This window comes from Zootoca vivipara, chromosome 2, assembly GCF_965207765.1.
Source record: "Zootoca vivipara chromosome 2, rZooViv2.hap1.1, whole genome shotgun sequence".
Lineage (NCBI taxonomy): Eukaryota > Metazoa > Chordata > Lepidosauria > Squamata > Lacertidae > Zootoca > Zootoca vivipara.
In genome coordinates this window covers 106514725-106542419 of record NC_142584.1, presented here as the reverse complement: position 1 = coordinate 106542419, position 27695 = coordinate 106514725, and the positions used below count along the sequence as shown (strand labels likewise).

General features: G+C 47.4%; 1 protein-coding gene across 2 annotated transcripts in view; it reads left to right on the top strand.

Moving 5' to 3' along the window:
- The window catches only part of ABCF1 (ATP binding cassette subfamily F member 1), a 37406-nt gene that overhangs the window by 8384 nt on the left and 1327 nt on the right, over positions 1–27695 (top strand). For both annotated transcript variants that reach the window (XM_088662709.1, XM_035107242.3), the window contains exons 6-27: positions 5–109; positions 1400–1462; positions 3813–3875; positions 5364–5450; positions 5699–5743; positions 7132–7248; positions 8819–8911; positions 9175–9297; positions 10149–10249; positions 11405–11490; positions 12515–12654; positions 14051–14199; positions 15101–15184; positions 17323–17447; positions 19579–19691; positions 20583–20754; positions 21612–21686; positions 22074–22144; positions 23775–23807; positions 24745–24913; positions 25921–25985; positions 27450–27522. In XM_088662709.1, coding sequence (XP_088518835.1) covers positions 5–109; positions 1400–1462; positions 3813–3875; positions 5364–5450; positions 5699–5743; positions 7132–7248; positions 8819–8911; positions 9175–9297; positions 10149–10249; positions 11405–11490; positions 12515–12654; positions 14051–14199; positions 15101–15184; positions 17323–17447; positions 19579–19691; positions 20583–20754; positions 21612–21686; positions 22074–22144; positions 23775–23807; positions 24745–24913; positions 25921–25985; positions 27450–27522 — 2152 coding nt within the window. The remainder of the gene's footprint in view (positions 1–4; positions 110–1399; positions 1463–3812; positions 3876–5363; positions 5451–5698; positions 5744–7131; positions 7249–8818; positions 8912–9174; positions 9298–10148; positions 10250–11404; positions 11491–12514; positions 12655–14050; positions 14200–15100; positions 15185–17322; positions 17448–19578; positions 19692–20582; positions 20755–21611; positions 21687–22073; positions 22145–23774; positions 23808–24744; positions 24914–25920; positions 25986–27449; positions 27523–27695) is intronic.

Here is a 27695-nt window from a genome sequence, read left to right as displayed (position 1 = left end):
TTAGGGGGGAAATGTCTTTGCCGCCTTGAGCCAGGATCAGAGTGAGGAGGAAGACGACGAAGAGGAACCTCCGAAACCAACCAGACCTGACAAGAATAAGATCAACAAGGTTAGCCTCCCTCTGGATCCAACAGGAAGTGATTTGGATCAAGACAGGGGCGTAGCAAGGGGGGGCGCGATGGGAGCAGTGGACCCCGGGTTCCAGCCTGGGGGGGGGCGGTGACACTTGGCACACCCCTCCCTGCCCCTCGCCTCTACCCGCGCGCACCATACAGTCATACGCGGTCCGTACGGGCTGCTGCTGACGTGTGGTGGCCTTGCGGGCCACCGCACGAGCGGGACCCTGTTACGGGGTGCCACTCTCGCACAGCACCCCATTATGGTCCACTGTGCGCGAGTGGCGGCCCATGGGACTGCTGTGCGCAAGTGGCACCCCGCACGGACTGCACATGTGCAGCATCCCGCGCATGCACACTTCATACGGGGCTGGTGCACATGTGCAGTTCGTACAGGCTGCTGCTGCCGTATGGTGGCCTTGTGGGCTGCCGCTCTCACGCAGCACCCCGTTATGGGCTGCCATGCGCCAGCAGCACCCCACACACAGGTGACCCGTACGGACTGCGCATGTGCCACGTCCCATGCAGGATGCCACACGTGCGCAATCCGTAGGGGTGCCGCACAGGTGCCGCCCCCGGTACCAGCTGGGCTAGGTATGCCCCTGGATCAAGATGGGAATTTGTAGAATATTAGGTAGGCCAGGACACAGTGTCAGAAGAGAAATTTTGTGCACTTCTTCACTTGCGTATTTGGGCTCTGTAGCGCAAATGAGCGGAATGCAAAACATTTACTCCCATTAAAAAGAAGTTGCTTCTAGCCACTATGTCTGCAGACAGAAGGGTTTGAAACACTTGGGAAAGGCCTGGTCAAGTGAAGGTTGAGATGCAGGGTTGCCAGGGCTCTTGGTGGTTTGGAGGTGGGTCTTCAGCATTCTGTGTAGTTCCTTCCACCTTCCTTATATAAGCAGAAGGGTGAATTTATGCAAAGCCAAGGACATACAGAACATGGGGATTTTCCAGCATGCGAACAGCCAGAGAACGACTGTCAGCAGGACTGAAGATCTCAAATTCTTTGGCACTGATCTTCAAACCCTTTGGCACTCGGCCTTCCCAGCACTGGAAAAAGGCCTCGGACTCCTAAGCACAGGAGCTGCAGATAGGCAGATAGATAACTGAGTGATCAGACTGCTGGGGTTTTTCTAGCCCTGCAGGACAGTCCTCTCTCCTGTATGCATTTGCTCTTGGGAGGTGGCATTGTGGCAAAGTACAGAACCAGAGTCAACAGGGATGCCTTTCTGGCCTTTTCCCTAGTGCAGATAAACAATCCGTCTCTGCTTCTTTAGGCTTCTTCAGATGATGAAAAGGAGAAGAAACCAGGCCAGAAAGGGCCAAAAGCCAAGCAGAAGGTCAGTATGGGCTGCGCTGGGTGGGCCAAAATAAAGAGAGGGCTGGAAGACGGTGGATCGTCTTCATTCGGGTGGGGGACTGCATCCAGCCACAATCCGGTCGCCTGATGGCATATAATGTCAGGTGATTCAGGATCAAACGGAAAAATCGGGGAAGCGCTCCCCAATGCTTCCTTCGCAGCTGTAGCTGCAAAGATTCCTCCCGAAAGCAGGACTTACATTGCATGCCAAATTCGGACTCAAATTTGAACTCGGTGAAAGCAAGCCCTGCTACTTGCAGGGGTCGGATGCACTTAGGAGTGCCAGCTGGTAGCTTCTTAGTGGAGCTGATTTTAACAACAACAACTACTACTACTACTACTATAAGGGATGCGGGTGGCGCTGTGGTCTAAACCACTGAGCCGAGGGCTTGCTGATCGGAAGATCGGCGGTTTGAATCCCCGTAATGGGGTGAGCTCCCATTGTTATGTCCCAGCTGCTGCCAACCTAGCAGTTCGAAAGCACGTCAAAGTGCAAGTAGATAAATAGGTACCGCTCCGGTGGGAAGGTAAATGGCGTTTCCATGCTCTGCTCTGGTTTCGCCAGAAGCGGCTTAATCATGCTGGCCACATGTCCCGGAAGCTGTATGCTGGTTCCCTCGGCCAGTAAAGCGAGATGAGTTGTTTGCGACTGGACTTAACTGTCAGGGGTCCTTTACCTTTTTAATAACAACTAGTACTATTATTACTATTTATACCCCACCTATCTGGCTGGGTTTTTGGCTTCCAACAAATATTTAAAATACAATAAAACAAGCGTGGTTTGTATTGGGTTCCAAATTCGAAAAGCACCGAATGCAAGCCCCTCTTGCAGAGAAAAGCTAATTGGGGGAGCACACTTTAAAGCCCCCAGTTGTTGCTTTCCTGACATGGCTTTACCTGCTGCACCCCTGACATCATATCAAACTAGGTGTGGGCAGGTGAGTATCGGGGTGGACTGGACTGTACCACATAGGCCATTGGTCTGGCTCTGTGTAGAAGTGGGCAAGTAAATCATATTTGAGCAGCAGCTGTCAAACTCCTGCCTAAATTGTTAAAGTCTCCTATGTTTTTAAAAGATGACGGGGTCAAGGGAATCCTCGATAACCACGGAGGGTGCCTTTCTGTGCATGTTTAAACCAGTGCTTCCATGTCTCCTGGGATCACCCTCTTGATCTTGCAAACAGGATATGTAGAAAGAAGTGGTCCTTTAAAAATGTCGGGACCAAATTGTTTTGGGCAGTGCATGCTTCCGGGTGGCACTGCTGTGGGAAAGAGTTTGGGTTCACATCTGATTGGTTAAAAAAACCCCAAAAACCTTTATTAAACTCTTCCCCTTAAAAGCCTCACCATTGGAGCTCCCTGTTGCTACACAAGGGTGAGGAAAATGCACTCTGCACTGGCTCAGGGGCACTTCTGTACTTACTACGTATGTTCTAGGGATGGAATACTTGTTCGGGTTTTGCAAAATGCATACGTGCAAAAAGGATCAGCTTCTTTCTTCAGGCAATTAACGCTGGGCAGAAAGCCAATATCTGCTCTCTCTCAGCATGGTAACAGGAGCCTAGCAACTACTCTCTGATTGGATGACAAGTTCCTAAAAGATAAGGATTGTGTGATGTTAAGACAGAGGAAAAAGTAGAAAGACTGTGGCGTTTGTAACAGGTGGTTGTGTGTGTGAGAGAAACAGAAAGGAAAGGGTTTGTTTTATTTCTTTTGTGTTCTAAAGTTTGTACATAGTAATTCTGGATATCATTCATCCAATAAATCCTGTATATAGTTATTCTGCGTCCAGATGTCTAGTCATTTAAGTTACCACCAGAAGCTTCCGGAAAACCTGCGCAGACTCTGCTGTGTTCAGGCTAAAGTTATTCCTGACACTTAAAAACACTAAGAATACTGGCATTGGAACCAGATGCCTGGGCTTCAAAAACCAAACTGGGCAGTTAGGGATGCCTTTGATACCACACCGATATTTGCTCCCAGGTTTTCCTGGAAAGCTCAACAGGAAGGAGATTCTGCAGAGCCCTCCTTATATTTCTTATATTCCTCCATTGGGACTTAGAAAACGCAACAAATCTAATAGTTGGGATAAAAACAATACAATATTGCCCTCAAGGATGTATCATAGGCTGGAATTAATTGTGTTCACGGGCTTTCCTAATTCTTCATGATCGTAACTATTATGCTGTAACACACGTAATTTAATTTTTAAAATAATAATGCAAATCCTCAATGGCTGAACCACTCTAGATAGGTGGGCTTCCCAGTGCTAGTTTGCATTGGTTGTGGTAGGAAATAATAATCAGAATTTCTTGTCTTTTATTTCCCAGGAAGAGGAGGAAGACAAAAAGAGGAAGAGTAGGAAAAATGAGAAGAACAAAGGAAAACAGGAGGTTTGGTGTTTCATCATTGATCATGAAGACACTGTTTTTTAACCTTTTTATCAAAACATTAAATTAAATGTTTTTAGTTACTAATCTTAAATTATTTCTTTGTAAATTTGTATCCCACTTTTGAGCATAAAATGTTCCCGGAATGGCCTGAGCAGTCCAAGCTGTTCAAATTGCCTTATGAACCTTTTTATTTCTCTCTTCCATCACCCTTGCGCTATAAAGCAGCTTGATATTATTCCCATTTTACAGATGGCCAATTGAGGCTGGGGCTTGGGAGATGCTTTGAAACTGTGTATTCGATGCAAAAAATATGCCGTTGGTAGTACGTAGACCAGGCATCCCCAAACTGCGGCCCTCCAGATGTTTTGGCCTACAACTCCCATGATCCCTAGCTAACAGGACCAGTGGTTGGGGAAGATGGGAATCGTAGTCAAAAACATCTGGAGGGTCAAAGTTTGGGGATGCCTGACGTAGACCATTTTGAAAACCCATATGCTCTCCCAGTTTTTTGCTTTTTGTTAACTGTGCAGATCACGCTAAAACATATAATTTCCCTAATTTTATTTTAATTGTAGCGCATTAAATGGGAAAATGAATTGGAGCATTTCAGAAGGATTTGAGGTGGTAGAGGGAGGAAAAATCATTTTCATACAGCATGGCAAATTGTAGATTGTTGATCAGGAATAGTGGGTAGTCGGTAGATGCCCTGGAGGCAAAACATAATTTTCCACTTGTCACCTGGGAGAAACTGGAAACAATCCAGTGCTGCAGAGGAACAGAAACCCATGGAGCTTGAAAATTCCAGGCTGTCAAAATTTCAGCTTCAGGTCTTGAAACTCATCTGAAGTTTATACTTGTGTGAGGTTTCATTTCTGCTTTGATCAGAGTGAAGGAAAAGTCAAAGAGCAGCAGATTTAAGCTTTTCTTTCCTACAAGCATCTAATTTGTTTTGTTTTCATATTGTTTGAAATATATTGGCTGGGTTTTTTGCTTTGAATTTTTAGCTGTTTCTTATTGAACGTTGCCTTCAGATAACTGTGTAGAAGCTGATTGATAAATTGGTGGGAGTGATGATGACTAATTGATTATGATGATGATGATGAAAATAATAATAACACAGTGTTACCTCAGTTTTCAAACGTAATCTGTTCAGGAAGACCATCCGACTTCCAAAACATTCGAAAACCAAGGCGCAAAGGACGGTCTGCAAATTCAATGGAGAAAATTGGGGGGGGGGAATCAGTGGAAGCCGTTCAACTTCCGAGGTGTGTTAAAAAACGGAAGCATTTACTTCTGGGTTTCCGGCATTCGAAAACCGAAACATTCGGCTTCCGAGATGTTCACAATCCGAGGTACCACTGTGAATTGATTGTGATGATGACCATAATAATAGTGATGATAGTACTCATTAACCCAGGTTGCTGAACCCCCTTTTGACTTGGTATGCATTACCTGTACATTTTGTCTGTTTTTCACCTGCACTCCTAGAGAGGGGGTTCAGCCATTGCTATCCTGGCTCAGAGTGATGAGGAGGAAGACAGCGAAGAGTTAAAGAAACCCAAGGAGAAAGCTAAGGTACAGCAGCAGAGGAATGGGAGAGTCATGTGAAGAGTTGGGTGGTTGGGTGGGTGGTTAGACAAACAGGAGAATCCCAGGCTTCTGGATTATGTGCCTGACAGTTAAAATAGGTGATACTCAAGTTGCTTAACTCACCTTAAAGCAGAGGGGAAAGATCTGGGCATGTGGAGGAGAAAAGGTTTGCTGCAACAGCTGCCTTTCACGCTCTCTTCTGCCTCTCTCATCTCTTTTCATACTTCTTTTAGGCTGCGACCAAACAGGCTGCAGGGAAGAAGAATCAGCCAACCAAGGTAAGGGACACCTCAAGGCGATTCCTGGTGGCCAAAATCCAACCCCCAAGGCTTAGTAGTGCTGTGCCACCGGCATCCCAACAAACCAGTGTTTGTCAGCCAAGAGTAAACCTTGGTTTTACCAATCCACGATTTATTCGAGAGAAAAGCAGCCCATGGTTCAGATGGAGCCCTAAGCTCGAGCATCATGGTTTGTTGCTCCCACTTGCGAGCAGGGAGGAAATTGAAGCAAGAGCCATCTGTGCATTCGCAGTAAACGACCAACCCTGGCTTACTTCAGGAGTGGGTTACAGGTAGGTAGCCGTGTTGGTCTGACGCAGTCAAAACAAAATAAAAAAATCCTTCCAGTAGCACCTTATAGACCAACTAAATTTGTCATAGGCATGAGCTTTTGTATCTGTGGCCCTGCAGATGGCGTTTACTTATTTTATTTGTGGCGACATTACAACGCCTCTTGAGAAGCTTGAGGTGGTGCACATGATGTTCTCCTGCTCCGCATTTTATTCTTGCACAACCCTGTAAGGTAGATTAGGCTAGGAGACAATGACTGGCCAAAGTTTGCCCAGTGATCTTCGCAACTGAAGCCTGTTCCCAGGCCCTGAGCTCATAGCAGCTGCACCATACTCGCTCTCCTGCATGGCCACGGTCAGGTATAATGGGACTTGTAGTCCATCAACAGTGGGATGGAGGGGTTGGCTCAGGTTCCCCACCCTTGGCTTGCCATGATGCACGAGTGCAGTCACTGTATCCTTTTCCTGAGGATAGCTATGCTCTGTCTCCACAGTCAGAGACAGGAATGCTGAATAGCACTTGCTGGAAACCACAGGAGGGGAGAGTGTTCTTGGGCTCAGGTCCTGCTTATGAGATTCCCTGCAGGCATCTGATTGACCACGGGAGAACAAGATGCTGTACTAGAAGACCCAGGGACTGCAGGTGGCTCTGTGGTCTAAACCACTGAGCCTCTTGGGGTTGCAGGCCATAAGGTTGGCGGTTCGAATCCCCGTGATGGGAGTGAGCTCCCGTTGCTCTGTCCCAGCTTCTGCCAACCTAGCAGTTCGAAAGCACACCAATGCAAGTAGATAAATAGGTACCACTGCGGCGGGAAGGTAAACAGCATTTCCATGCACTCCGGTTTCCGTCACAGTGTCCCGTTGCTCCAAAAGCAGTTTAGTCATGCTGGCCACATGACCCGGAAAGCTGTCTGTGGACAAACGCTTGTTCCCTCGGCCTGAAAGTGAGATGTGCGCCACTCCCCATAGTCGCCTTTGACTGGACTTAACCGTCCAGCAGTCCTATACCTTTTTTACTAGAAGACCCATTGGCCTGGCCCAGCGGGCCTCTTCTTAAATCACGTTCTTGTACGCATTTTTGTTTCTTTGGTTCCACAGAACATGTTTGCTGCTCTGGAGGCGGAGGAGATAGATGACGAGGAAGAGTGGGGTGAGGATGACCAAGAGGAAGAGGCCACAAAGGGCAAAGAGAAGCCCAAACAGGGCAGCCAGCCGGTAAGGGAGCTTGTGACTTCGCTGCGTCAGTTGGCCTTTGTCCACACTGCATTCCACCTTATGCAGGAAGGCTGAGGAGAGAGCTTTAAGGCTCTTGCTCTCTCCTTTGATGCACATAGGCCAGGCATCCCCAAGCTCGGCCCTCCAGATGTTTTGGGACTACAAATCCCATCATCCCTCGGTAACAGGACCAGTGGTCAGGGTGATGGGAAATGTAGTCCCAAAACACCTGGAGGGTCAAGTTTGGGGATGCCTGACATAGGCTGTTTGGTATTTATTGGTATTCTATTAATTGCACTTGCATCCCATCTTCGTTCATCCAAGGTTCTCAAGACAGAGAGCATGGCTCTCCCTCATTTTATTCTCACAAAAATCCTGCAAGGTGGTTTGGGCTGAGATCGGGTGGTGGTCTAAAGGTGAGCTTCGTGGCTGAGTGAGGACTAGAACCCACACCGCCCAGGTCTCAGTCAAACTCTCTAACCACTACACCACACTGGCTGTCTCTTGTATTGTGTGCATAGCTTAGATCTCTGCTCTTCCTGTCTACTAGGAACAAAAAACGCTGGGCAAGGCAAACTCACGTATTGGTGAGGGTTCTGGCAAAAAGCAACGGGGTGTGTGTGTTGGTGTCATGTTAACAATGGGTGAAATGGCACAGTGCTTTGAGTATATTTCCCACATCTGGATGTTCTGAGATAAGGGTGCCAGGCGCACTGGGTTACCATAGCAACACAAGGGAGGTTGAGTGTATGCCTTGCTGAGCCATTCACCCTCCCATTGGTTCAGAAAATATGCCTAGAGAAAGTATAATAGTCTCCAGGGCATTCACTTCATTACTTTGAACTGTGTGGGTGAGGAGTTTCCCTCCCTTCACGAGGGATTGTGGAAGAAGCTGTTCTGCTGGGAGCAGGGAATCTCTGCTGATACATCACACTGGTCGAGGTGCGGTGAACTACCGACTGACTTCCACAAGTCGCCCATGGGGTGGAGTGCAAACCATATTCCTTCAAACACATTCAGATGCACCCTTCTTCAACCTGGAGATGGCTTGGACTACAATTCCCATCAGCCCCAGCTAGCATGGGGCTGATGGGAGTTGTAGTCCAAAACATGTGAAGGACCCCAAGTTAGGCAAGGCTGTTCCTAGTGCCTGGGGCAAATAGACGTAGGTGCCACTGCAGCTTACCCCACCCCCCCAAAAAACCTCCTCCTTCCTACCTCTTCCTTTCTACTTCATGTGGGCAAGAAATGAAAGGGAGAGCTATAGAAGCAAGCCGCTTCTCAACCCTATGACTGACCCAGAACTCCGGCAAGCTCTCTGGAGAGACTAGAGAGGTCTATGGAAGCACCTCTTCTGTCTCCTGGGGTTCATTCCCTGCAGAAAGGACTCTTGAGCCCTGCAGAGCCATACCAGAAGCGAGAGAGAGCAGGAGAGGAGTCTTAACTCTGAACTGACTTGGAGGGGAGAGCAGCACAGGGTCTCTCCAAAGGTTTCATATTAGGACATTTTTGCTTTCCTTTCCTGGCCCCGTTTGCTAACACAAACCACACCACCTTGTGATTTTTGTAGCAGTCGGAAGAGGAGGGAGAGGAAGGGGAGAAGAAGGAAGACGATCCCTACGCCCATCTCAGTAAAAAGGAGAAGAAGAAGCTCAAGAAGCAGGTTAGATCTTTGCCGGGGACCAAAGAAAAAGGCCCAAAAGGTTATTCCTGTTTGTGGCTGGCCGGGGTGGGGGGTGGGGAGGACTCATGGCTTTCTCTGCCTGCTCGTTGTAAGGTCAAATCCTGGTAATGCATGCCCTGAATAGAAATAAGTCTGTGGAGAGTGTGTTGGTGGACTGACCGGCACCTGGCAAATGGTAGATGGGGAAGAGTCTCTTTTTTGCTGCTGTTTCACGGACAGACCTTTTTTTCTCCTCCCAACAGCTGGAGTTCGAGCGGCAGGTGGCAACCTTAAAAGCAGCCAGCGCAGCAGAGAACGACTTTTCGGTGTCCCAAGCGGAGATGTCCTCACGGCAGGCCATGCTGGAGAACGCCTCTGACATCAAGGTATGGCTTTCTCGATCCACTGCCCTCCGCCTTGCCCCTCCAGTCTGGATCATTCCTCCAGTCTCTTCTTCCATTGCGTCGCTAGAGTGGACATCTAATTTTATTTTCTTGACGGATATGTAAGCTTAAGAGGAAGCCGAGTCACTTTTGGCAGAACAAGGAGATTGCAAGGAGGGTCAGCCTTGGCCCAGATGTTTTGGACTTCAGCTCCCACCAGAAACATCTGTATGGAGGGAAACAGGTTGGGCCAAGGCTTGAAGGCCTCGGTCCAAATTTGCAGCATCTCCAGTTAAAAGATCTTGGGTGGAGGGTCCAGGAAAGAGGTTTTAGGTGAATGAAGGGAGGTAGCCTCAAAGCAGTTTACAAAAAAGCTAAAGCAACAAAATTATCACGAATAAAAAATTATGGCAATAATTTAAGACTTTCAAAAAGTTAGAACAAGAGTAGAATAAAAGTAGATTAAAACCCGCATCCTGGGTAAGGTTGTCTAAACGTTCAGAATCAGCAGGTGGAAAAAGACATTAAGAAGGACTTCTCTTTCCCCCCTGAAATTACTATTATTTAATTTTACATGTGCAAAGTTATAACAATACAGAATGCATATCCACATTTAAGAGATTTCTCTGAACTTCAAGACTTCCCACCACCCCCTCCCTGGGTTCTACTATTAGCCTTTTCAACTGCATATTATCTCTTAATCCATAATTCGTATCTGTCCATATTATCCATGCTATTTCCTACATTACAAATGTTATTAAAATCCTGCTAATGTTTTTTATCTGCTTATAGTGGTCTTCTAAATGAATTGTAATAAAAAGGACCTCTCTGATCTCCTTCACCTTCTATTTCAGCTGGAGAAATTTAGCATCTCGGCTCACGGCAAAGAGTTGTTTGTCAACGCAGATCTATATATTGTCGCCGGGCGCCGATACGGCCTGGTGGGGCCTAATGGGTATGTGTCTGTTGTGAGGTGAATCCCCACCATTTTGTTTGCTTACCCCAGTGGATGATGGAACACACGTTGTCTCTTTAATTCACAAAGCTGTAAGCAGCTTGGGCCCCAAAGTACCTTATGAGCTCGCTCGCCTGATTCCATATGCTCCACCTCGGTTGCTGTGAGGTCTTTAGTGCCCCTGTATCCCCTAAGGTTCGCCAGGCCTTTACTGTGGCAGGTCCTGCCCTGTGGAACTCCTTGCCAGTGGAGGTTTGGCAGGAGTCACCCCTGCTTGTTTTTAGAGGCCTTTCAAAAACCATATTAGTTAGACAGGCCTGTTGAACCTAAATGATGTTTAAAAATTGTTTTGCCATGCGTTTGTTTAGGTTGTGTGTCGCAGTGTGATATTTTACATGGAAGTGTGGTCTGCAAATATTTGAAATAAATCTCCACTGACCAAAGGCATGGCGCTGGAGGGAGTGATTTTATTTGTGTGGGGCTGGGGCTGAGGTAGGAATGTAACAAAGCTTTGTCTAAAGTTCCTTCCCCAGTCCAGCAGTGTCCTTATTGGCCTTCCCTCCTCTCTGGACCACGCGGGGGGAATTATTTCAATGATCTTGGTCCCATTTACACGTGCAAAAACATATTAAGGAAGCACACCTGTCCTCAATCCCTCGGGCACATGCCAATTAAAAAATGGCTGCTCCCATTTTTAATTGACATGTGCCTTTATAAATTTAGTACAGTATAGGAGTGCTTTAGTACAGTATAGGAGTCCTTGTACAGTAGTGTTTTATGGAATATTAAATATCTGTTGGTATCTCAGTGGTGGCGCCTGCCCTGTGGAACGCCCTCCCAACAGATGTCAAAGAGGAAAACAACTACCAGACTTTTAGAAGACATCTGAAGGCAGCCCTGTTCAGGGAGGCTTTTAATGTTTAATAGATTATTGTGTTTTATTTTTCTGTTGGAAGCCGCCCAGAGTGGCTGGGGAAACCCAGCCAGATGGGCGGGGTATAAATAATAAATTATTATTATTACTATTATTATTAGTTTGCAACTTTCCTTTTGAGCACTTTATCTGTAGCTCTTGTTTTGTCTATGGTTGCTTTTGGTTAAGGAGAGCACCAATATTCCAATCCTTTCTTTCTTTCTTTCTCTCTCTCTCTCCAGGAAAGGCAAAACCACCTTGCTGAAACATATTGCCAACCGGGCCTTGAGCATTCCGCCTAATATTGATGTCCTGCTCTGTGAACAAGGTAAAGGGAGAAGCCTTCCTCCCCTCTGCAGAGGCAGCCCTATCATTGTCCCGCCTAGCCCTGTGTTGCCTCTTATTAAGAACAGAGGAAGCTGCTGTCTGTTATTATTTTATTTTATTGATAGATAGATAGATTGGATTTATATACCGCCCTTCACCCACAGGTCTCAGGATGGTTCACGGAACCACTGGCTCATTTCAGTACTGCCTGCGCCGATGGGGAGAAGCTCTCCAGGGGTTCAATAGAGTGTCTTTCTTAGCCCCAGCTAGATATTCTCGGGGCCTTCTGCTGTCAGGAGCCAGAGTCAGGAATAGGTCAGCCATAAAACACCCAGTGTCAGTGAAGAAACCAAAAGAGTTCAGCCCTAGTGATCCCAGCAGGGTCTTGCCCCAATGAGGCAGTTGCAAAGACTGAAGGCCCCTGCCTTCCCACCATTCTCTAAGGGTCCTCCTCTGGTTCCTTCCCCAGCAGCCAAAGGCTCCTTTAGTTTGTCTGTCTGCTGCACCCTCTTCATTTCTCTGCATGTTCTGGGAAACCAGAGGGGAGTGGAGTTGGTTGCAGCAGGAGGGGGAGAGTCTCTGCTTCTTCAGCAGCTGAATCTCTGCCTCTTGACCCCTGCTCTGCTTCTGCCTCTGATTCTAGACTGCTCTCTGCCACAGCCTCTTCCCGCTCGCTAAACCCTGTTGCCTCTCCAGCTTCCGACACCTCCTCCTCCCAGTCTGCTCCTTCTTCTCCCTCTGATCGCTTAGCTTTGTCGCACCACCAGTCCCTGGGCTCTGAACCTTCCCCTGTGAGTTCCTTTGGGGTTTTCCCCAGTCCATAACATCCGCATGCAAACCAGATGCTCAGCCACTGATCTTAGAGCCCTGCCCTCTCCATTCAGTAGCACAATATGAGTGTTTTGGCTGCAGAGGTTTTCTTTAAAATAATAAAAAAAGTTTGGCGCAGGCTTTGATCAATCCCTGGCCGTTGGGCTTAAGCGGCGGAGTCTTCACGGTGGTGTCCTCCTCCTTCATCTTCACAGAGGTGGTTGCGGATGAGACCCCCGCAGTGCAGGCTGTGCTAAAGGCCGACACCAAGCGGCTGAAGTTGCTGGAGGAGGAGAAGCGTCTGCAGACGCTGCTGGAGAAAGGGGACGATGGAGCTGCAGAGCAGCTGGAGAAGGTACTTGTAGAGCGTTCTGTGTCCTGTGACTGAGGGGCAGTACAAACCTGGGTTACCCAGGCAGCAGTATTTTGCACAAGGAGCTCTCTGATCTGGAACGGCTGGCATCGTCCAAAATGTGCCCCTAGATACATATTCGCAGAACTGCAAAAATGTAACTACAGGCACATCTAGTTATACCAGGGGTCAGCAACCTTTTTCAGCCATGGGCCGGTCCTCCGTCCCTCAGGCCATGTGGTAGACCGGACTATGTTTTGAAAAAAAATATGAACAAATTCCTGTGCCCCACAAATAACTCCGAGATGCATTTTAAATAAAAGGACACATTCTACTCATGTAAAATCACGCTGATTCCCGGACATTCCGCGGGCTGGATTGAGAAGGCGACTGGACCACATCCGGCCTCCGGGACTTAGGTTGCCTACCCCTGAGTTATACCAGTTGCTGCGAATCACAGGTGGATAGAAAGATCTTGTGCTCAGGTTCTGTTTGCGGGATTCCATGGGCATCTGGTTGGCCGCTGTGAGAACAGGATGCTGGACTAAATGGGTCACAGCCCACTGATCCAATAATTGGACGTTTGAAGAGTGGCATTTCTTTTGCTCTTACAAAGGCCAGCAAAGCAAAGCAAATACTATTAATATTATTTATTGAATTTATGTACTGCCCTATACCCAGGGGTTCACAGAATAAAATCAAAATATAAAACCACAAAATACATAATCAAAATAAAAACAACCACCCAATAGGGCTCACCCCACAAAAAATTTTTTTTAAAGTGCATAAGACGTAAATCAGATCAACCAAAGGCCTGGTTAAAGAAGAACGTTTTCGCCTGGCGCCTGAAGGTGTATAATGAAGGCGCCAGGCGGACTTACCTGGGGAGAGCATTCCACAGACGGGGAGCCCCTGCAGAGAAGGCCCTGTTCTCGTGTTGCCACCCTCCGGACCTCTCGGAAGAGGAGGCACACGAAGGAAGGCCTCAGAAGATGATCTCAGGGTCTGGGTAGGTTCATATGGAAAGAGGCGGTCCTTGAGGTGTTGCGGTCCTGAGCCATTTAAGGCTTTGTAGGTCAAAACCAGCACTTTGAATTGGGCCCGGAAACTAATTGGTAGCCAGTGCAGTCGGACCAGGTGTAATATGCTCAAACCGTCTTGCTCCGCTGAGCAACCTGGCCACTGAATTCTGCACCAGCTGAAGTTTCCGAACCGTCTTCAGAGGCAGCCCTACATATAACGTGTTGCAGCCATCTAACCTTGAGGTTACCAGAGCATAGACAACACTTCTCTTGTGGGGTGAGAAAAAAAGAAGAAGGGACGTGTTCACACTCAACTTCTGGTCGGTAGGCTTTTGTTGATCTCCGCTCACGCCATATTTTTCCTCCCCTTCCCCCAGGTCTATGAGGAATTGCGAGCTACAGGAGCCGCAGCAGCTGAGGCAAAAGCCCGGAGAATCCTGGCAGGTTTGGGCTTCAACCCTGAGATGCAGAACCGGCAGACCAAGAAGTTCTCCGGAGGCTGGCGGATGAGGGTGTCCCTGGCCAGGTAATTGCCAGGTGGGGAGAGGTGGAGAAATGGGAGCATCAGCATGACGTATCCTTGAAGTTAATTAGTTTTCATTTGTTGCCCCGTGGCCAATATTCTCTGGGTATAACGGAACAGTTTTAATCAGAAATCCAATACAGCATCGTTCAGATTTCAGCACAGGAGTCCAATAAAGCAAAGGGTGAAAGGTCACAGGGGCTAGCTTGTGATGAGTGGTCGTCGACTAAGTTTTCCTCAGAGTAGACGTTAATGGACCTAACCCAGTCATCGGTGGTATACCACTCATTTTCTCCTGTCACGAGTGGCTTTAGGATAAGGAAGTCCGCCGCTGCCACGTTCTGCCTCAAAACACGCACTGTCTTGCACCGCACAATGTAGATCAGGGATTGTCTCGGCAGCCAATTGGTTACATTTTGGAATTCTGAGAAAGTGCCGTGGTGGTCACAAGATGGCTGCCTTGGCAGTGTGGTGTAACACAAAATGGCTGCCCTTCCTGTCAGTAGGACGATAGACACCTATATCAGCCCCCACCACTCTCACCCACAAAGAGATGTTTTATTTGCACCTCTCCTCTGTTCAGAACTGATCAGGCGGCCGGTGTCCACTCCTAGTCGCCAGTGAAATGTGGGCCTGTTTAAGGAGAGGCCGAGCCAATTTATGCAAACAGGAACTGAGCATGAAGAGCAAATGGCCTCTGTTGCTTGTGTAGGAACAGTCAAACCATCTAGTTCAGTATTGTCTACTCTGACTGGCAGCAGCTCTCCAGAGTTTCAGGCACAGTTTTCTCCCTGCCCCACTTGGAGATGCTGGGGGTCGAACCCAGTATCTTTGGCCTGCAAAGCAGATGCTCTACCACCGAGCAATGGCCCTTTGCCATTGCTAACCGCTCTCTTCCTTTCAGAGCGCTGTTTATGGAACCCACACTGCTGATGCTCGATGAGCCCACCAACCACTTGGATCTCAATGCCGTCATCTGGCTTAACAAGTAAGTTGCTGACTCCATGCATTTGGGGGCATAACAGCTCGGCTTCTGCAGCTTGGGGGGGGGGCACCTGTGCGGGTGAACATGCCCAGTTTCCAGTGAAGAGTGGGCGAAGCAATTTTGGTGCTAGCCTTTTTTCTTTACTTAATATCATTTATTTCCATCATCCTACTGGCGCTGTGGGTTAAACCACAGAGCCTAGGGCTTGCCGATCGCAAGGTCAGCGGTTCGAATCCCTGCAACGGGGTGAGTCCCTGTTGTTCCTGCCAACCTAGCAGTTCAAAAGCACGTCAAAGTGCAAGTAGATAAATAGGTACCGCTCCGGCAGGAAGGTAAACGGCGTTTCCGTGTGCTGCTCTGGTTCACACATGACCACATGACCCGGAAGCTGTACGCCAGCTCCCTTGGCCAGTAAAGCAAGATGAGCGCCGCAACCCGAGTCGGTCACAACTGGACCTAATGGTCAGGGGTCCCTTTACCTTTACTTGCCCGATGGATGCCACCCTCTGGACGATTTGCAATAAAAGTTTAAAATCCACCAACCAAGGAAAACCAACCACGCCTTGCATTGTTTATGGCATGCAAATGCAGGCCCTGGCAGGAAATAATAAGATGCACACGAGCTTTAGTTATTGATTTATTGAACTTGTATCTCACCCTTCTTCCCCAAAGAGCCCTGGGCTGCGAACAGACACACATTTTGCCATGTTTGTTCTCTGTAAAAACATTTTTAAATGGATTAAAATGTTCTAAAAACCAGTTGCGATGAAAAAAAAAATCTAAAAGCACTTGCGATTAAAACATGTGTCTATGTGTTGATCTCGGGGCTGCCAGGAACAGTATTCTTCAACCACCAAATGCCTGGGCCAACAGGAATATTTTTGAATCCCTCAAAGTTAGTGATGGAGATGGACACACTTCTCTAGGGAAGGCATCATTGTTTCTGAATACTAGTTGCTGGAAACAACAGGAGGGGAGAGTGTCCTTATGCTCCTTTTAGGCTCGCTGGTTTCCCATAGGCATCTGGGTGTCCACTGGGAGATGCTGGACTAGATGGGCCATTGGCCTGATCCAGCAGGCCGTTCTTATGAGGGCATTCAACAACCAGGGAGCCACCACTGAAAGGACCCTGTTTTATTTTACACAGGTCACAGGCTTTCCTTGGGGCAGAATCCTTCCCTCTCTGTTAATTTCTCAGCCCCTCCTAATTGCCACCTTACCTACATACTTCTCCTTTTGCCTCTGTTCCTGATTTCAAAAGAAGGCCTAACCTTGAACATCTGTACATAGAAACTGTTGTTGTTGTTGTTGTTGTTTGAATTTATATACCACCCTACACCCGGAAGTCTCAGGGCGGTTCACAGAAAAGATCGACATAAAAACCACAATATATATAATCAAAATAAAAACAACCCAATAACACACACACCCTAAAAAAGAGCCACATTTTAAAAGTGCATAGGATGTCAATCAGATCAACCAAAGGCCTAGTTAAAAAGGAATATTTTGAATATTTTTGCCTGGTGCCTAAAGGTGTATAATGAAGGCGCCAGGTGAACTTCCCTGGGGAGAGCATTCCACAGATGGGGAGCCACTCCAGAGTTGCCACCCTCTGGACCTCTCGAGGAAGAGGCACACAAAGGAGGGCCCCAGAAGATAATCTCAGGGTCCGGGTAGGTTCATATGGAAAAAGGGGGTCCTTGAGGTATTCCAGTCCTGAACTGCTTAAGGCTTTATAGGTCAAAGCCAGCACTTTGAATTGGGCCCGGAAACTAATTGGTAATATGTAATATTACCGTCTTGCTCTGCTGAGCAACCTGGCTGCTGAATTCTGCACCGGCTGAAGTTTCCGAACCGTCTTCAGAGGCAGCTCTACATATAACGCGTTGCAGTAATCTAACCTTGGGGTTAGCATAGCATGGACAACAGTAGTTAGGCTATCCCTGTCCAGATAGGGGCGTAGCTGGGCCACCAGCTGATGGAAGGCGCTCCGGGCCACTGCTTCTGAAGCAGGGCGGCTCCATTACAAGGAAAATGTACTCCCTATAATCCTTTTAAAAAGCATCTGGTGATGGGTTAAAATTGTGAAAACCAATCCTCTCTCCTTCATTGTCTAACGATTGCTCCACACACTCTTACAGCTACCTCCAAACATGGAAGAAGACCCTCCTCATTGTCTCTCACGACCAGGGTTTCCTGGACGACGTCTGTACGGATATCATCCATCTGGACATGCAGAAGCTTTTCTACTACCGAGGAAACTATAGTAAGAGCCCACAGAAGCCTCCACATTGGAAGGGCTAGGCAGTTTTTGGGGGGGGGGCAATGCCGTTGCTAGGGTGCTGTTGGGTTTCTTTGTGGGGGGAGTTAAGGAAGTGAAACGTCAAGGAAAACTCATTCAATATCGGTCATAAGGTAACCTTGTAGAACTGAAGCATTTTTTTAATCCCCCCCAAAATCTAGAAATCTGTCAAGTTAGAGAAATTGGATTTTGACTTCGGACGTTTCAATTTCAAAATTCCTTGGAATTTGAAGGGTTTTAGACATGTTGGGGGAATCTTTTGACTCTGTGTTTTTCTTTTGTGTGGGTTGTTGTTGTTTTAAAGAGCGTAAAGTTTCGAATGACCTAAAGGGCCAGCTTTCAAGTACAGTTAGAATCAGAGGGTTGAATCTAGAAGTCGTGTGTATTGAACTGAGCTCAAGGGGTGCTCTCAATGGATTTTTACCAAGTGCCCAGGCTGCTGTTACTTTTGTACATTTAAGCCCTGTGTGAGTCTCTGGGATTGAGGTCTACTTCCAGTTCAGAGTGCGGTACTTCAGAAACTTAGAGGCCCGAAACTGGGTGGAATGTTGTTAGACTGTGAAATCTCCTTGCCCCAGAGCAGCGTCTCCAGAGGCCTCCTTTCGCTGCAGATACAACATCAGCTCCTTCCTTTGTTCAAACCGGAGCAAGGACACAGATCTTGTGACTTGGAGTGGAGTCGCATGACTGTGCCAAGAGTTTTCGGGGCTGCCTCTCCATTCCCATGCCTTCTGCCAGGGCAAGGGAGATGGACGTTTTCACACAGAATGTGGAATGCTGATGTTTGGCAAAACTCATTCTCTCTCTGTTCAATATATTTTACCTCACCACTTAACTCAGCCAACGTACGACCATTTGCTGCAAAGTTCAGAAACGACTCACTGGCAATTTCTTACCCTTTTCTCTTCCTCCCTTTGCTCCGGCTCCTGATCAAATCAATTTAAATTCAAGGAAGGGTGAGAATGGGGGAATAGCGGGACAGAAAACTTCCGTTTTGCCAACAGAATAACTAAATAAATGTGTGCAGATATGCTTGTCCAGTAATGAGGTGGCAGAATTTGAACTCCCTGCCTAACTCTAAGCAGAGGTGGCTCCATTCTACCCCCCTTTTTAAATATGGGGGGGATAAATTGGGGGGCACCCCTCTGGAAGCATGAGGTCTCAAGATTAGTGATTCAGTAGATTGGGTGGAATCTTAAAACTGGGGCATTTCAGCCTAACGTGTCTCCAGCCTCCCCCCCCCCCTTTTTTTTTGGCCAATATGCAAGTGCTGAGATAGCAAAACAGTTTTATCAAATGTATTTTCTAGGATTGAGCAACTGAAACCAGGTTGCTTCTGCTTTTGAGCCCTGGGGCAAAACAAGTCCCTGCTCAGTGGCAAGCAGTGACTTGGATCACATTGGAATCCACTTCCCATAGTTCTGCAAAACTAGATTTCCCCATGCCTGACTTTCCCAGGGTGCATTTCCAGGGAGATTTGAATCTCTGTTACCTGTCATTCACAAACCTCTTCTTGGAAGATTTAGTCCATGCGTCCTTATCGCCTATAACAGCTAAGAGGGCAACTTCCTCATCTGGCAGCAATATACTTCTGATTAGCAAATACCGGTGCTTGCAAGTATTGGATGTTATGAAGTGTGTGCATGCCAGCCTGAAGTTCTCACTTGCAATCCTGACACCCTTTTTTTTTTTAACCAGGAGATGTTGCAACTAAGCCTGCTTAAACACGCACGCCTGGGTTCCGGCCATGGAGGCTTTTTCAGGGCCAAAATAGAACTTCCTGGCTCAGGTGCTATCTGCGATAGCAAAAAGCTGGGCTCCAAGGAGTGCTTCACAACATGGTGGAGAGCTATTGCCTCAAGGTCTTTGCTGGCCACAGCTAGACTCCCAATTCAAGACAAGATAGTTCAGATGTTGAACTACAACTCCCATCATCCCTGCCTATTGGGTTCTGACCGGGTTTGATGATAGTTGGTGTCCAACAACATGCACCAGATTGGAGAAGGCAGATCCAGGCTGATTGATTCAACCAATGCAGTTCTTAAGAGTTCTCTTCACCCCTCTGCATCTCTCTTCACCCCACCCCCCACCCCAGTGACTTTCAAGAAGATGTATCAGCAGAAACAGAAGGAGCTTCTGAAACAGTACGAGAAGCAAGAGAAGAAACTGAAAGACCTCAAGGCCGGAGGGAAGTCAACAAAGCAGGCAGTAGGTTTCCGGTTTGTATTCTGTCATGGGACCAGCAGACTCGGGAGGGACCCCCCCCCCAAAAGGTTGCGTGGTTCTTCTCTGTGGGCTTCCTGGGAGCAGGGTGGTCCAAGGCGACAGAGCTTTTCCCTGAGTTAATCTGTGGGACTACACGCTGCAGTGTTCTTTACAGCGATTAAATAAGCACAACTATTGGAGTAAGATCACCTGGCACCGTTAGCCTTCTGCGTGGCCTCAGATATTAGGGAAGGACATTTGCTCCAGTGGGGGAAGTTGACAGGAAGGGGGTTGGTTCTGTTCTCAGTGGCCCTTGTGTCTGAAAAAAAATGTACACAGTACAGTGGTACCTCGGTATAAGTACACAATTGGTTCTGGAAGTCTGTACTTAACCTGAAGCGTACTTAACCTGAAGCGAACTTTCCCATTGAAAGTAATGGAAAGTGGATTAATGCGTTCCAGACGGTCCACGGAGTACTTAACCTGAAGCGTACTTAACCTGAAGCGAACTTTCCCATTGAAAGTCATGGAAAGTGGATTAATCCGTTCCAGCCGGGTCCATGGAGTAATCAACCTGAAGCATACTTAAGCCGACGTATGAGTGTAATTGGTTCTGGAAGTCCATACTTTACCTGAAGCGTACTTAACCTGAAGCGAACTTTCCTATTGAAAGTAATGGAAAGTGGATTTATGCATTCCAGACGGGTCTGCGGAGTACTTAAACTGAAAGTACTCAAACCAAAGCGTACTTAAACCGAGGTATGACTGTATTGCACTTTTTAATTAAGGGTTTCCGTTTGGTGAGATTAAAAGAACATAGGGGCCTAGATTGGGCCTGTCAAGAATGCTTGCAAACAGGTCCCTGTTAACCTGTCTCCCTCTGGCCGTCCCCAGGAAAAGCAGACCAAGGAGGCCCTGACCCGAAAGCAGCAGAAGTGCCGTAAGAAGAACCCGGATGAAGAGGCGAGCGAGGTGCCCGAGCTGCTGAAGCGGCCAAAGGAGTACACTGTTAAATTCACCTTTCCAAACCCACCGCCCCTCAGCCCACCCATTCTGGGCTTGCATGGTACGAGTCTGCCTTAGCAAGGGAGAGTCCATTGGGGAGCAGGGGCAGGCAGTTGTCTGGGCGACTTCAGAAAATCACAAAGAAAAGAAATCAATGGCATCTATTAGATAGATAGATAGACAGATATTAATATATGATGATTATTACTACAACATTTATGAATTACTTTTTACATGTGTCTCAACATACTATGAAAACAGCTAATTTCTCATAACAAGACTGTTTTGCTTCCAGATACAGTGGTACCTCGGTTCTTGAACTTAATCGGTTCCTGGCGTACGTTTGACTCCCGAAACCATTCAAAAACCGAGGTGCGGCTTCTGCTTGGCTGCAGGAGCTTCCTGCACTCAATCGGAAGCTGCGTCGGACGTTCAGCTTCCAAAAACTGTTCACAAACCGGAACACTTCTGGGTTTGTGGCGTTTGGGAGCCGATTTGTTCGACAACTAAGCCATTTGAGAACCAAGGTACCACTGTAGTTTTAAGAGGCACTCATTGTAACTGATAGCTGCAACAATATATTACAGCAATAGCATATAAGAACATACATTAAATGGACTTGTACTATAACGGAAGCAAAACAGGCTTGTGTAGCTAGAATGAGCCACTAAGACCAAAAACATACATTTAATTGTGAAGCTGGGTCTAAAAAGAAACACTGTTGTTGAGATCTCCAGATTCTATTTTGTTCCATTGCTTCTTCAAAACTAACTTAGAAATAATAATAGATTAATATATTTCTTGAGAATAGCACACACACAACATTTATTTCCACCGTTTCCTACAACACAGTGGCTACAATTGGAGATATTTCCTTCCCTGTTGCCCAATCTCTCTCCTCCTTTTTCCCTCCTGTAGGTGTGGACTTCTGTTATGAGGGGCAGAAGCCTCTTTTCAAAAATTTGGACTTTGGGATTGACATGGAATCTCGAAGTAAGTGGTTTTGGGGTCAGGGGTGGTGAATAAATCCTTCTAAGAAACTTGTCTGCCAGCACTTCATGTTTGCCTCTTGTTTACTGAACGAGAAATCCACCTCAGTGTGTCCTTTGAAACCGTCCTAGTTCCTTCCAGATGTTGTTGGACTCCATCTCCCATCAGCCCAGGCCGTCACAGCTAAAGGTTGGGAGTCTAGCAACATCTGGAGCCACACTGGCTTATCCCCATTTCAACCTCTTGCAGTGTTTTATTTTTGCCTGCAAGTTCCCTTCTCAAGTCTGTCTGCCTCACCTCTTGAGAGCAGTCCACGGGAAGGATCTCCTGATAGCATCGCCTGCCACGCAGGGATCTCAGAGTTGACTCTGTTTTTCTCTCTCCCCTCAGTCTGTATCGTGGGTCCCAATGGCGTCGGGAAAAGTACGCTGCTGTTGCTGTTAACGGGCAAATTGACGCCGGTAAGTGAGCCCTGCCCCACTTTCCCCGTTTTTGTCTTCCCTCTTTGTTCCTCTTTTCTGCTTGTCTTCCCTCCACCACGTGCCTCTTCTGATCCAGCCAGGAATGTGTGTCCCATTTCTGCTGAGGCAGTGAGAAGGGCTGCTCTAGGTGTGTCCTCAAATTAAGCCCCCTTGGTGCATGAATTGTTGTTGTTGTTTGTTTAGTCGTTTAGTCGTGTCCGACTCTTTGTGACCCCATGGACCATAGCACGCCAGGCACTCCTGTCTTGCACAAAGTATTGGAGCCTCAGCTTCACGATCTGTCCTTCCAGGGAGCACTCAGGGCTGATTTCCTTCAGAATGGATAGGTTTGATCTTCTTGCAGTCCATGGGACTCTCAAGAGTCTCCTCCAGCGCCATAATTCAAAAGCATCAATTCTTCGGCGATCAGCCTTCTTTATGGTCCAGCTCTCTTTATGGTGCATGAATTGGGCCGCGCCATTGCTGGGGGGCAAGGGGTGAGCTGCAGGACCCATCTGTGGATGGCCACATGTGTTCATTTAGTAGATTCATATACCACTTTTTGACTAGAGAGTCCTTTAAGCGACATTTATAAAAGCTCTACAGGTACACCAAGGACCACGTGCTCAACGGGAGCTGGCATCAGGGGTTCCTTCCTGCAGGGCAAGTGGTGTTTCTTGGCCCTGTGGTGGGAACCGGGCTGGAGCAGGCCCAGCTGTTGTCTATGCCTGCCCACCTCCTGTGAATCTGGGGCCTTCTGCAAGAGCCTTTAACCTTAGGCTCTGCTTTGCAGCCAACACGTATTCTCCTACCCAGGTTTGTAAGCCTGGACCTGAGGGGTTTAACTGCTGAGCAAACACCTACCCCAAGAGCTGTCCAACCCAAAATTTTATCTAAAAAAAGAAGGGTGGGTTTTTTTGGGGGGGGGAGGCCATACGGGGACCAAAAGAACAGTAGGTGTTGGTGAAATCCAGGCAAACTCTTATCACTGCTGCTCAAATGTCCCTCTTGCACCTTAACCAGGCACAAAATCATTCCTTTTCATTTTGCACGATCCCAAAATAGGCTGCATTTTGTTTTTGTGTGTTGGTTTTTTGTTTTGTTTTTACAAGTTAATTCACAGAAAAATATTCTTGCAAATATTAAAATTTAACACAGTATTCTTTCGAATCCTAGGACTTCCCTCCTCCCCTCTGTGGGTTCATTAAAAAACTTTTCCAACTGCAGATTATACTGTAAATCCATCCAGTTTACAGCCCACAATTATATCCAAAGTCTGTGTATCATTGCAAGAGTTATTTAATGCCTGCCAAAGAGTTCAAGTGTTTACAGTGGTCTTTCAAGTACAATCTGTATTTGTCCCATTCTCTGTTGAAGTTTTGATCCTCCCGATTTCTGATTTTCCCAGTTAATCTTGCCATCTCTGCATAGTCCAATAGTTTCATCTGCCAGTCCGCCCTCATAGGTATCTTATCATCTTTCCAGCTCTGGGCAAGCAACATCTTTGAAGCTGGCATTTTGGCCCTGATGAATCCGATCTTTTCGAGCACTTCTTCTTTAATCAAGGAAGGTCATTAGACCATTGGACTACACTCTTAACTTGTTTTTGTTTCTGTTTTCATCCTTCCAGACAAGAGGGGAAATGAGAAAAAACCACAGGCTGGTAAGTACCCGTGACAATACAGCAAGGAATGTGGAATGACATTTTGAGCGGGGGGAGGGAGGGATTCACATCTGGAGCTGCTCACACTAGCCATCTTTGTTGTTTTGATTTCCTGTAAATAAAGAAACTTTCGTGATGCCGCATACCCTACGCAGCCTCACTTCTTGCTGAAACGCTGCTGTAGCGTGCCCACAGGTCCACTGGATGTGGGTTGCAGTTCTCCTCCGTACAGGGGATGTACGCATAATGGATGCATGTCTCTAAGTATGGTCTGCTGAAAAATCAGTGCAGAGCAATGGGATCTCTAATATATATATATATAATCTCCATCCCCCGGCCAAAGCTGGGCTCAGAACGGCTAACAACAAGTAAAAATAGCACAGTGTACCGGTACATAAAATCACAAAGTCAATTAATTGAAATACATTCAGAATCAAATTAATGGCAACCATTGGGCTAGAATTGTATAAGGATTACAGAAGGAGAGAGGGGGGTCAGACTGTGCCTTGGCCAAAAGCCTGGTGAAACAGCTCCGTCTTGCAGGCCCTGCGGAAAGATGTCAAGTTCCTCTTCCCTGTCCAGATTTGCCAGGAACATTTGGCTGAGCTCGCACAGCACCTCATTTGGCACCCTTTTAAACTGGTTAAGGGAGTGGGGGGTATTATTATTATTATTATTATTATTATTTTATCTTATTTATACCCCACCCATCTGGGTGGCTCCCAACAGAATATCAAAAACACATAAAAATGTATGTTTTTTTTAAAAAAAAACACTTCCCTAAACAGGGCTGTCTTCAGGTGCCTTCAAAACATCAGATAGTTGTTTATTTCCTTGACATCTGATGGGAGGCCGTTCCACAGGGCAGGCGCCATAGTTGGGCGGGGTGACATTTCCCTTTGCAGGATGAAAGACCTGTCCTTTTCTCTCCTGGCAGAAAATCGGGTTCTTCAACCAGCAGTATGCCGACCAGCTGAATATGCAGGAAACGGCGACAGAGTACCTGCAGCGCAACTTCAACCTGCCCTACCAGGATGCCCGCAAATGCCTGGGGCGGTTTGGCCTGGAGAGCCACGCCCATACCATCCAGATCTGCAAGCTCTCTGGTATATAAAATATTCATCATGATCATAAATTTATTATTTATACCCCGCCCATCTGACTGGGTTTCCCCAGCCACTCTGGGCAGCTCCCAACAGAATATCAAAAACACAATAAAACATCAAACATTAAAATCTTCCCTAAATAGGGCTGTCTTCAGATGTCTTCTAAAAGTCAGATAGTTGTTTATTTCCTTGACATCTGATGGGAGGGCGTTCCACAGGGCGGGTGCCACTACCGGGGAGGCCCTCTGCCTGGTTCCCTGTAACTTCACTTCTTGCAGGGAGGGAACCGCCAGAAGGCCCTCGGAGCTGGACCTCAGTGTCCGGGCTGAATGATGGGGGTGGAGACGCTTCTTCAGGCATACTGGGCCGAGGCCATTTAGGGCTTTAAAGATCAGCACCAACACTTTGAATCGTGCTCGGAAACGTACTCTCTTGGAAGTGGGGAGTAGGAGGAAGAAAAGGAGGAGCCTTAGGGCAGGGTGGGCTGGAGAACGAAGGGTTGCCAAGAAGAGTGTCCCTGCTTGGCCTTCAATGCTTGTGCTCCACCTTGGGCTGGAGAAATGGGAAGCGGGCGGCTTTCAGGGGCTGATATTTAACAGCTTTTAGAAAAAGACTGGGGCTCGTGGAATCATAGGGACCCTGAGGGTCATCTAGTCCAACCCCCTGCAATGCAGGAATCTCGGGTAAACCATGCATATAACCAATGGTCATCCTTACAGAGCTAAACAGCTGTGAACCCACCCCTTGTCCTTATTTAGCTGGATGAAAGAGCTTACCTGCCCCAGCTTTGGCAAAGCTGTTTCCCTACCTCCACCGTCAAAGGTGGCATGCCTCTGAAAACCAGCCGCAAGCGGGGAGATTGCTCCTGTGCTCGGGTCCTGCTTGCTCGCTTCCCTGGCTCCTGTGAGAACAGGGTACTGGACTAGATGGGCTCTTCTTAGGTTCATTTGCATAGAGGGGGGGCATCTCACCTCATTGTCTCTCTTCTGTTTTGTACTTCCTTCTAGGGGGACAGAAAGCCCGTGTGGTCTTTGCCGAGTTGGCTTGTAGGGAACCAGATGTCCTCATTTTGGTGAGTCACACACACAACTCCTTGAAGAGGAGGGGCGGCGTATGGGATATATCTTTAAAAAATTCCTTCAGTAGCACCTTAAAGACCAACTAAGTTTTTATTTTGGTATGAGCTTTCGTGTGCATGCACACTTCTTCAGATACAGTGAAATGGAAGTTTCCAGGCACTTATGTAGAGAAGGGGTGGGGAGGGGTAGGGATGGGGAGGGGGGATCACTCAGAAGGGTGGTGGAAATGGGTGATTGACTGACTGATAGCTGTTGATGACCGCAAACGACTGCAAATGGTTTTGCATGAAAAAGCAAGGGTTGAGATGGCTGAAGATCGCTTATCATGTATAATGAGATAAGAACCCGATATCTCTGTTCAAACCAGGTCCCTCCATGGTTTTGAGCTTGGTGATAAGTTGCAATTCAGCAACTTCTCTTTCCAGTCTATTTCTGAAATTCTTTTGTAGTAAGACAGCTACTTTGAGATCTTGTATAGAATGTCCTGGGAGATTGAAGTGTTCCCCCTCCCCATCCCCACCCCTCCCCACCCCTTCTCTACATAAGTGCCTGGAAACTTCCATTTCACTGTATCTGAAGAAGTGTGCATGCACACGAAAGCTCATACCAAAATAAAAACTTAGTTGGTCTTTAAGGTGCTACTGAAGGAATTTTTTTATTTTACTTCGATCCAGACCAACACGGCTACCTACCTGTAACCAGAACTATGGGATATATCTTGTAAGATTGTACTAGTTATCTCATTACTACAAAATAACAATAAATTTGAAACTAATCAATCTTGGCGCACTGGGATTGTTCCCCAAGGAATTGCCTTTACCTTACCGCCAGCAGAGTATATTGGAGCAGTCCCAGACTGTTGGATCTGTTAAACAGAGAGGCCACAATAAGACCTACCTCCTTCCTTCCTTCCTTCCTTCCTTCCTTCCTTCCTTCCTTCCTTCCTTCCTTCCTTCCTTCCTTCCTTCCTTCCCTCCCTCCCTCCCTCCCTCCCTCCCTCCCTCCCTCCCTCTCCTTCCTTCCTTCCTTCCTTCCTTCCTTCCTTCCTTCCTTCCTTCCTTCCTTCCTTCCTTCCTTCCTTCCTTCTCTCCCTGTCTCTTAATGAAAGGATGGTAATCCTTGGTGCACCTTCCTCCAATTCTGTTGCTCTTTTCTTCACAACCCCATTCAGCTACCCTCTGATTCAGATCCTGAGTTAATCTTTAAGGTCCTTAAAAGCACTTTCCTGAGTCTGCACTGGCTTCCGGTTGCTAATGCTTGGAAACCCAGCAAGACTGCTTTCTGAATTCTGCCCAGTACTACAGAGATCCTGGGAGCCGAAAGCATCCTTCTCCACCCTCACCCCCCCCCCACTACCCACCACTGTAGAGCAATGAGAAGCCAAGAGACTGTTCCCACCCCCACCCCCATGCACTTCATCCTCTATTTATGACTTTTCTTGACCCCCCCCCCCCCAGGATGAACCGACGAATAACCTGGATATTGAGTCAATCGATGCCTTGGGTGATGCCATCAACGAGTATAAAGGAGGTGAGTGAAATATCTGGAGAGCACTGGGTTGGGGAAGGCTGTTCTAAAGAGCATGTGGATTATGTTTCCTACATTCGGAATGATCAGTTTGCAGCTGGGGTCACTTCCAGTCCCTGCATTTGAAGCCCATTTCAAGCATATTTACACACACAGCTTCCTCCCGTGAATCCTGG